Source organism: Sapajus apella, unplaced genomic scaffold (genome assembly GCF_009761245.1).
Source record: "Sapajus apella isolate SASKATOON/1434 unplaced genomic scaffold, GSC_monkey_1.0 scaffold26, whole genome shotgun sequence".
Classification (NCBI taxonomy): domain Eukaryota; kingdom Metazoa; phylum Chordata; class Mammalia; order Primates; family Cebidae; genus Sapajus; species Sapajus apella.
The window spans coordinates 11,422,650-11,433,305 of NW_022436966.1; the positions used below are offsets into that span (position 1 = coordinate 11,422,650).

The following is a 10,656-nucleotide window of genomic DNA, read 5'->3' on the forward strand; positions in this document are numbered from 1 at the left end:
AAAAAAAAAAAAAAAAAAAAAAAAAAAAAAAAAAAAAAAGAAGAAATAAATTTCTATTGTAGGATATAATAGAAGCACTTATTTGATTATTTATCTGAAAATAAATGTGATTAGCTAATTTAGTGACCTGGGTTTTCTCTTCCTAATTATCAGTTTCTTTTCTTCCTCCAAAAGACACAAGCCAAATCATTAAAAGTCTGAGCTGGCAGTCTCTGGAACACAAACTGAATGACTTCAAGAAAAACCATATAAACATTGAAATTATCTGCTATAATGACTGCTGAAACTGTTGGGAAAAGAAGCACTGCTCTGTACATAAGATTAAATTGAGAATTATTTGTGAGCTCAAGGACAGAGATTGCACATTTAGGGATCTTTAGGAACCATGTATTAATGTAAATTAAGATACATTGCCTCCTATACATGATTGATTATTAAAGATGACTGGATGAGACTGTTGTTTAATCTGAACTCTTGGCCTTTATTTATTATCTCTATTATTGTCTTGGAAATTCTGACCAAATGCCAAGGATATTGAGATCTAACCAAAGGCGGCAGTGGCCAGCTTCTGCGCAATCACATTATTGGCCCATTCTGTTCTTCTGAGACAGCTGCCAGGACCCTGAGGCTAGTTTCTAGACTCTGTCCACAAGTGAGGGTATCCAAATTTTCAGATGATTCTACCTCTGAAAAAAGATTCTAAGAAACAGTGTCTTTTCCTGTTGCTGTTATTATATAAAATCAGTCTGAATGTATAAGCTAACATGTAATGAAAAATATAGTTTACAAAGGAAAATTAAGTTGAACTTACCTGTCCATATTTGCCCAATTCCAGCTCTATAATGGCAACAGGCATGTGTATTTGAGCTGAGTGCCTTGACTGAGACTTGCCATCAACTCTCCAGCTCAGGCCCCGAAGCCCGCTATTCCAGCGGCTCTGGTTCATGAGGCTTTCACGGATTTTTGTCTTGTGGCTCTTCCAGAATTTAGAAATGACAGCAGCTTGGTCAGATGTGATCCCACCTTGCTTTTTGGTTTGAGCAGTCAAGTATGCCTCCAGCTGGTTGAAATCCATGTCTGCAGATGCAATAGACTGTAAAGATGACAGAAAAGGCAACAAATTTGGATTTAGTAGGTAACTAGAAAGAGATAGCTTCTTAACTAAAGATCATATTTTGAGTTCTCTTAAATCACTGAAACAGGCAAGGCACAGTGGTTCACACCTGTAAACTCAGCACTTTGAGAGGTCAAGATGAGATCACTTAAGTCAGGAGTTCAAGACCAGCCTGGCCAACATGGTAAAACCCCATCTTTACTAAAAATACAAAAATTAGCCAGGCATGGTGGTGCATGCCCATAATCCCAGCTACTCAGGAGACTGAGGCATGAGAATCACTTGAACTAGGAGGCAGAGGTTGCAGTGAGCCAAGATTGTGCCACTGCATTCTAGCCCAGGTGACAGAGACCCTGTCTCAAAAAAAAAAAAAAAAAATCACTGAAATAAACTTTCAAAAAAGGTCACCAAGGGACACTAAGGAGGCCAAGCACGGTGACTCATACCTGTAATTCCAGCATTTTGGGAAGCTAAGGCGGGAAGATCACTTGAGGTCAGGAATTCAAGATCAACCTGGCAACATGGTGAAACCCCATCTCTACCAAAAATACAAAATCGGCCCGTGTGGTTACACACACCTGTAGTCCCAGCTACTCAGGAGGCTGAGGCAGGAGAATCACTTGAACCTAAGAGGCAGACGTAGCAGTGAGCTCAGATTGTACCACTACACTCTAGCCTGAGTGACAGAGCAAGACTCTGCACTAAAAAAAAAAAAAAAAAAAAAAAAAAAAGGCGGGGGGAGGTATGGGGAGGGGGCGGACAGTAATAAGAATAAGCTCTTTATAAGTAAAAAATGCTCCCTTTGGGAACATCAAGTATCAGAAAAGCTACTGTTAAACATTCTGTGTCACTCAATTTTGTATCAGTAACAAGAATATAATTTTTACATATCCAGTTCTATGGCAGGGAGATAAAATGAAAAAATTTTTGAAGTAATAAAACAAGTCAGGTATGGTGGTGCGTGCCTGTAGTCCCAACTACTTGGGAAGCTGAGGCAGGAGGACAGCTGGAGCCCAGGAGTTCAAGTCTAACCTGGGCAATATAGCAAGACCCTGTCTCTAAAATAATAACAGTAACAATAAAACAAAAGAATAAAATTAACTGGTTGTCTGATAAAATCTTACATAGTTTCACAGTGACTTAGAGCCAGGCTTGGTTTGATATATTTCATCTGTATAATGCCGTATCCATATGCAGCACTAAGTAAATTTTGTTAAGTGAACATATTATCTTAGCTTTGAAGCCCATCTTCAGTCAAACAGCTCATTCACAGTAATACTACTGTGAAATTATATACTACTTTATACTTTCCCATAAAGTTTCAAAATTTAATTGCCATTGAATCTGGGTACTCTATTCTAGCATCCAAGAAGACACAGTAACTAAATATAAGCTCAAGCGTAGTAACACGCCTTAAATTTGCACAGTACTCTTTAGCATACCATAGCATTTTCACATCTACAGGCACACTTCATTTTATTGTGCATTACTTTATTACGCTTCACAAATACTGCATTTTTTACAAATTGAAAGTCTGTGGCAACCCTATACTAAGCAAGTCTACTGGTGCCATTTTTCCAACAGCATATGTTCACCTTGTGTCTCTGTGTCCCATAGAATTCTCATATTTCAAACTTTTTCACTATTGTTTATATCTGTTATGGTGATCTATGATCAGAGACCTTCAATATTACTATTGGAATTCTTTCAGGGTGCCATGAACTATGCCCATAGAAGACAGAGAAACTAAATGATAAATGTTTGTGTTCTGACTTCTCCAACCACTGGCCATTCCATCTCTTTCCCTCTCTGCAGGCCTCCCTATGAGACACAACAATAATGACAGTAGGCCAGTTAATAACCCTATAATGGCCTCTAAGTATTCAAGTGAGAGTAACATATAACTCATTTTAAATCAAAAGCTAGAAATGTTTAAGCTTAGTGAGGAAGCCAAGATAGGCTGAAAGCTAGGCCTCCTGTGCCAGATAGCCAAGTTGTGAATGCCAAGGATAAGTTCTTTAAAGAAAAAGTGCTACTCCACTGCACACACAAATGACAAGAAAGCAAAACAGAGCCGGGTGCAGTGGTTCACACCTGTAATCCCAGCACTTTGGGAGGCCAAGGTGGGCAGATCACTTGAGGTCAGGAGTTCGAGACCAGCCTGGCCAACATGGTGAAACCCTGTCTCTACTAAAAATACAAAAATTAGCTGGGCATGGTGGCACATGCCTGTAATCCCAGCTACTTGAGAGGCTGAGGCAGTAGAATTGCATGAACCCAGGAGGCGGAGGTTGCAGTGCGCCAAGATCATACAACTGCACTGCAGCCTCAGCCTGGGGGCTTTTTGACTCCATCTCAAAAAGAGAGGAGGGGAAGGGAGGGGAGGGGAAAGGAGAGGAGGGGAGAGGAAGCATAACAGCCTTATTGCTGATATGGAGAAGGTTTTGGGTTTGGACAGAAGATCAAACCAGCCACAACATTCCCATTAGCCAAAACCTAATCAAGGGCAAGGCCCTAACTCTCTTTAATTATATCTAGGTTGAGAGAAGTAAGAGAGCTTACAGAAGAAAAGTTTGAAGCAAGGTTAGTTCATGAGGTTTAAGGAAAGAAGTTGTCTCCATTAACACAAAATAAGGCATCAGGTGCTGATGTAGAAACTGCAGCGAGTTATCCAGAAGATCTAGCTATTTGATGAAGGTGGTTACACTAAACAAAAAATTTTCAATATAGATGAAATAACCATATACTGGGAAAAGATATGATCTAGAACTTTCTCTTTTTTTATGTGTGAGCTCTCACAAAATAGGACTTTCACAGCTATAGAGAAGTTAATGCCTAGCTTCAACGGACAGGCTGACTCTCTTGTTAGGGGCTAATGCATCTGGTGACTTGAAGTTGAAGCCAATGTTAATTTACCATTCAGAAAACCCTAGGGCCCTTAAAAATGTTGTTAAAACCTATTCTGCCCATGCTCTATAAATGGAACAACAAAGCCTAGATGATAGCACGTCTGTTTACACCATGGTTTTAAGACCACTGTGGAAATCTACTGCTCAGAAAAAAGATTCCTTTCAAATTACTGCTCACTGACAATGCACCTAGTCACTTAAGAGCTCTGATGGAGATGTACAAGGAGATGTTATTTTCATGACTGCTAACACAGCATCCATTCTGCAGTCCATGGATCAAGAAGTAATTTTGACCATCAAGTTTTTCAGTTGTTTTTTTTTTTTTTTTTTTTAAATACATTTTGTGACCAGGTGTAATGGCTCACACCTATGATCTTAGCACTTTGGGAAGTCAAGGTGGGCAGACTGCTTGAGCCTGGGAGTTCAAGACCATTCTGGGCAACATGGCAAGACGACATCTTTATAAAAAATACAAAAAAGTTAGCCAGGCAGGGTGGTACGCATCTGTGGTCCCAGCTACTTAGAAGGCTGAGGTAGAAAGATCACTTTGAGCACAGGGGATTAAGGCTGAATAAGCCAATATGGCACCACTGCACTCCTGCCTGGGTGACACAGCAAGACCCTGTCTAAAAAGAAAAAAAAAAAAAGAAAGAACAAAATACATTTTGTAAGGCTACAGGTGCCACAGGCAGTGATTAATAGATCCAGGAAGAATAAACCGAAAATCTTCAGGAAAGGATTCACCATTCTAGATGCCATTAAGAACATTCATGATTCATAGAAGAATGTCAAAATATCAACATTAACGGGAGTTTGGAAGAAGTTGATTCCATTCCCTCATGGATGACTTTGAGAGGTCCAAGACTTCAGTGGAGGAAGTAGATGCCTATGTGGTGAAAATAGTAAGAGAACCAGAATTAGAAGTGAAATCTGAAGATGTGATTGAATTGCTGCAATCTTATGATCAAACTTGAATGGATAAGATGTTATTTCTGGCTGGGCACAGTGGCTCACACCTGTAATACCAGCACTTTGGGAGGCCAAGGCGGGCAGATCACGATGTCAGGAGTTCAAGACCAGCCTGGCCAGCATGGTGAAACCCCGTCTCTACTAAAGATACAAAAAATTAGCTGGGCATGGTGGCGCACACCTGTAATCCCAGCTACTCAGAGGCTGAGGCAGGAAAACTGCTTGAACTTGGAGGCAGAGATTGCAGTGAGCCAAGATTGCACCATTGCACTCCAGCCTAGGTGACAAGGTGAGACTTTGTCTCAAAAAAAAAAAAAAAAAAAAAAAAAGTTACTCCTTATGAATGAGTAAGCAAAGTAATTTTTTTTTTGAGATGGTATACAATCCTAGTAAAGATGCTGTGAACATTGCTGAAGTGACAACAAAGGACTTAGAACATTACAGAAACTTAGTTGATAAAGTAGCAGTAGGGTTGGAGAGAACTAGCTTCAGTTTTTAAAGAGGTTCTATTGTGGGTAAAATGCTATCAAACAGCATGGCATGCTACAGAGAAATCTTTCATGAAAGGGAGGGCCCATGGATGCAACAACCTCCTTGTTGTCTTAAGAAATTGCCACAGCCACCCCAACTTTCAGCAATCACCACTCTGATCAGTAAGCAGCCATTGACATCAAGGCAATTCAAATCCCACTTCTGACACACACACACACACACACACACACACACACACACACACGCGCGTATTTAAAAAACAAAACATCAAGGAAAGACCTGCCACCAGCAAAAAGAATACGACTTGCTGAAGGCTCAGATGATCACTAGCATTTTTTAGAAATAAAATTTTTGAGTTTTTTTGGTGGGCGGGGGATGGGGTCTCACTCTGTTACCCAGGCTGGAGTGCTGTGGCAATCATAGCTCACTGCAGCCTCAAACTCCTGGGCTCAAGTGATCCTCTCACTTCAGTCTCTTGAATAGTAACAAAGTATCTCTTAATTAAGACATCTACATTGCTTTTAAAGACACAGTGCTATTACACACAATATAGTGTAGTATGACATGGTATGGTATGGTATAAACACAACTTTAATGTACTAGGAAACCAAAAAATTCATGTGACTTGCTTAATTGCATCATTCACTTAATTGTGGCTGCCTGGAACCAAACACATGTATTTCCAAGGTATGTCTGTATTACTTCACTTGACCCTCATAATCAATTTTCAAAGGCAGTGAACTATAATAGTATTATAGTTCTCTTTATCCTCAATGTATAGAAAAGGAGACTGAAGCTTCAAGCAGCCAAGTGATTTTTCTGAAAGGTCTGTGAGATAAGTGCAGGCACAAACCTCAACTGTTAAGCCAGGTTTCCCTGTGATTAGTTGTCACAAGTGACTACATAGAGAAATAGATTCGGTATCACTACCACTAAAAAAAATGTAAACTGGTACATTCTGCCAACAATGATACAGAGATGCCAATACCTAACAAGTAGCCTTGAGAGATCCTGAGACATCAAACAATGATTTGAAGAGTGGAACCACAAATTTTTTACTTAAGGTTTAGATGACTGAGTGAGGAATAAGTAAGTGTTATCAGAAATTAGAGGGTCAACTAGTTCAGTTCAACATTGAATAGAAAAACTGAGAAATAAGACTGACAAGGCAGTCTAGAGTCAGATTAGAATGTATTAAGTTTAGACATTGTTACCTATAGGCAATGAGTAGCCACTAAAGGCTAGGTAACTGGGAAATCATGATGCAAGATGTGGTTTAGAATGCTAAATCTGGCCAGGTGTGGTGTCGCTTGCCTGTAGTCCCAGCTTCTCCGGAGGCTAAGGCAGGATTGTGCAAGCCCTGGAGGTTGAAACCAGCATTGAAAACACAGCAGAATTCTGTATCTTTTTAAAACAATTATTTTACTTAAAAAGAATTTTTTTAGCTGAATCTGATAACATTAAGTAAGTAGTTGGATTGAAGTGGGAAATTATCAGAGGGCTAGGGCAACAGAGCCTAGGAAAGGACAGTAGCAGTTAATAACTTAGTCCCCACGGTAAGCTTCCCCTTGCTTCTTCTTTGCTTTGCCCGTATTTGCTATTGGCCATGGGGACTGGCATAAGCTCTAAACCAGACAGATCACAATATCCTCCTTTCTTCGGGCACACTGACTGGTCTCAATCAATTTCCCAATTTAGGGCAGGAAAAATGGTCTTATCTTTTTGGGTCATAGTATACTAAGGACATGAGGCTAGGGTTACAGACAGCATTTTCTTGGACCTTTTGGCAAAAGCCTGTCTGCAAGAAAATAGAATGAAGCCAAGGAGAGATAAGAGTGGATTCTAATGGGGTTATATCCTGTTTTGTAGTACCTAAGGTCCTGGTTCCTGCAGGCCTTCCTGCAATTCTATAATGCTATCTCAGCATCCTTCCCACCTAGAGACAACCCAAAATTCCATCAACTTTTCAAGATAGTTTAAGCTGTATTCCTATTTGCAAGAGTCCTGACTAAAAGAGTGTAGTAGCAGTGGGAACAGAAGGTTGTAAAGGTAGACAACGTAAGGTAGAATACAGGTGGAGTAAGTGAGACTGGAGGTGCAAGAAAAACAAGCTGTCTTTCTTCATTAATATAAAAAATTGTATGGTAAATATTACAGCTTGCTGGTACATTAAAGATATTTCACATTACAACTCAATAAACATTTACTTAATATTTGCCTGTTTACCAGAAAGCAGGACCCCAAACTTCTGGCTATGTCAGTCCATATAAATACAGGCTAGCCATGGTGGCTCACACCTATAATCCAGCACTTTGGGAGACTAAGGCGAGCAGATCACCTGTGGTCAGGAGTTCAAGACCAGTCTGGTCAACATGGAAAAACCCCATCTCTACTAACAATACAAAAATTAGCCAAGTGTGGTGGTGAGCACCTGTAATCCCAGCTACTGGGGAGGCTGAGGCAGGAGAATCTCTTGAATCCAGGAGGCAAAGGTTGCAGTAAGCCGAGATTACACCATTGCACTTCAGCCTGGGCAACAGAGTGAGACTCCATCAAAAAAAAAAAAAAAGACATACTATTATCTTGTAAATATACTATAATTAAGTCAAATTATTTCTATTGGCACCTTACTTCATAATATCATGTCACAACTCAGGTGATTTGTATAATTTTTTTTTATTGTACTTTAGATTCTGGGGTACACTGGCAGATCATGCAAGACTGTTGCATAGGTACATTCATGGCAAGGTGGTTTGTTGCCACCATCCCCCCATCACCTATACCTGACATTTCTCCCCACATTATTCCTCCCCCACCTTCCCTCCCACTATCCCTCCCGTAGCCCCTCCACAATGGACTCCAGTGTATGATGCTTCCCTCTTTGTGTCCAAGTGTTCTCATTGTTCAACACCTGCCTACGAGTGAGAACATGTGGTGTTTGATTTTCTGTTCTTGAGTCAGTTTGCTGAGAATGATGGTTTCCAGGTTCATCCATGTCCCTACAAAGAACACAAACTCATTGTATTATGTGGCTGCATAGTATTCCATGGTGTATATGTGCCACATTTTCTTTGTCCAGTCTATCATTGCTTTTCTCAAATAATATCTAGAGATTTCCATTCTGATATAATTTCATCTGGGACAGAAATTATTTTGCTTGGGTTCCAGCCAATAATATATTGAACTAGGGTCAACTCATCCAAATTTATAACAATCAAAAATTAAATGAGAAACTGATTTTGGTTTGGGTTCAAAGTCATCAATTTTCATTTAAGAAATATTTGAATAGCTACCATAAAACAGATATGGTTCACAGCACGCCACTTCCATCTACTGGCAGCCTAAGCTGACAGCCTGGTACTCATCCTTTATTATTCTCTCTCTTTCACATCTTGAATCAGTGATTTTCAACACTGGCTGCACATTAGAATCCTGAAGTACAATTTGAAATAGCAGTGCCCAGATATTATGCCAGAATTCTGATTTCTAGGAATTATAGAGTGAAGCCTAGGCATTGATATTGTTTAAAAGTATTTCTAGCAGGCAACAAAGTGTTAAAAACAAATGCCTCTGGCAGTAAAATGAGTTCAAAAAAGAAAAAGAAAAAAAAGAGGCCAGGCACAGTGGCTCACACTTGTAATCCCAGCACTTTGGGAGACCGAGACAGGCAGATCACAAGGTCAAGAGATCAAGACCGTCCCAGCTAACACGGTGAAACTCCATCTCTACTAAACATATAAAAAATTAGCAGGGCATGATGGCACACACCTGTATTCCCAGCTACTCAGAAGGCTGAGACATGAGAATCGCTTGAACCCAGGAGGCAGAGGTTGGAGTGGGCTGAGATCGCACCCCTGCATTCACGCCTGGGTGACAGAGCAAGACTCTGTCTCCAAAAAAAAAAAAAAAAAAAAAGTAAAGAAAAACAAATGCCTCTAACTTTCAATTGTCAAGTTCTACTGATTGTTATATCTGAAATAATTCTCTAATAATATGTTCCCTCTGGTCTGTCCCTACTAACTGGTACAAGCCCTCACTATCTTGTACCTAAACTAAACATGGACTCCCTCAAGTCTATCTTCTATACTACCATCAAAGTTTTCTATCTAAAACATCAATATAGGATGCTGGCACTTGCTTGTTTAAAGTTAACCCATGGCTGGCTATTACTTGCTTCAGTGGTGGTCAGACAGGATGGTATGAAGCACTCTCCTATGAGGTATGAGATAAGTAGTACATAACATAGTTAGCAGTAGTAGTAGTATATGTATTGAAGTTTGTAAAAATTTTTACAAGCATAAATCAGAGCGTTTTTCAAGGTATCCTTACGTTAAACAATTACCTCCCTCATTTTAATTGTTTGCTTGAATGGAAGAAAAAAAGAAAAATACAAACACAGGAACTCTGCATGGAAATATATCATGCATGTATGACTCTGTTAAATGTGTCGCAGAGGAATAAAAAATTGAAAACTGATAAACCAGAACAGCGGTTCTCAACCAGGTAGTATTGCCCTCCCAAAGGCACCTGAGAAATAGTGGAGGCTACATTTGGTTTCACGGTGATTAGATGGAGGGAGTGCTGCTGGCATCTAGTGAGTAGGAGCTAGGGATGCTCAGCATCCTACAATGCCCAAGAAACAGGAGTTGGCAAGCTTTCTGTAAAAGGTGTAATCATCTGTTGCATATTCTTCCCTTTTGTGTACAACTGTTTAAAAATATAAAAACTATTCTTAGCTCACGGCTATATAAAAACAGGCAGTGTGAACCGTGGCCTGAAGTTTGCAGACCCCTGACCAAGAACATCCCACAGGACAAACAGACCTGTCTCTCATGTGACTTTGCAATGTCCCATCTGACATTGTGTGGAAAAATCTGTTTATAACTACTTGAGCCTAGAAATTATTTTGTTTTACACAAAAAAGTATTTTGTTCATGGTTTTAATAAACACCAAATTGTCCAGGAATGCAATTAATACAACTTGTACTTTCACTTGGTCAGAACTTTACAAACAGGATGTTAAGTATTTTGAAAAATCTCTCAACTAAAACTAGGTTCTTGTTACATGAAACAAAAAAAGAAAGAAAGAAAAGAAAGAAAAGAAAGAAAAGAAAGAAAAGAAAGAAAAGAAAGAAAGAAAGAAAGAAAGAAAGAAAGAAAGAAAGAAAGAAA

General features: G+C 39.6%; 1 protein-coding gene across 5 annotated transcripts in view; it reads right to left on the bottom strand.

Moving 5' to 3' along the window:
- COMMD1 (copper metabolism domain containing 1) overlaps nucleotides 1-10,656 on the bottom strand; it is a 230,016-nt gene that overhangs the window by 137,169 nt on the left and 82,191 nt on the right. For 4 of the 5 annotated variants that reach the window (XM_032292014.1, XM_032292012.1, XM_032292010.1 and 1 more), the window contains one exon: nucleotides 812-1,093. In XM_032292014.1, the coding sequence (XP_032147905.1) occupies nucleotides 812-1,075 (264 nt within the window). In that variant the 5' untranslated portion in view covers nucleotides 1,076-1,093. Of the gene's footprint in view, nucleotides 1-811; nucleotides 1,094-2,079; nucleotides 2,137-10,656 lie in introns of those variants that run through there. The other variant, XM_032292013.1, reaches the window with a different exon arrangement.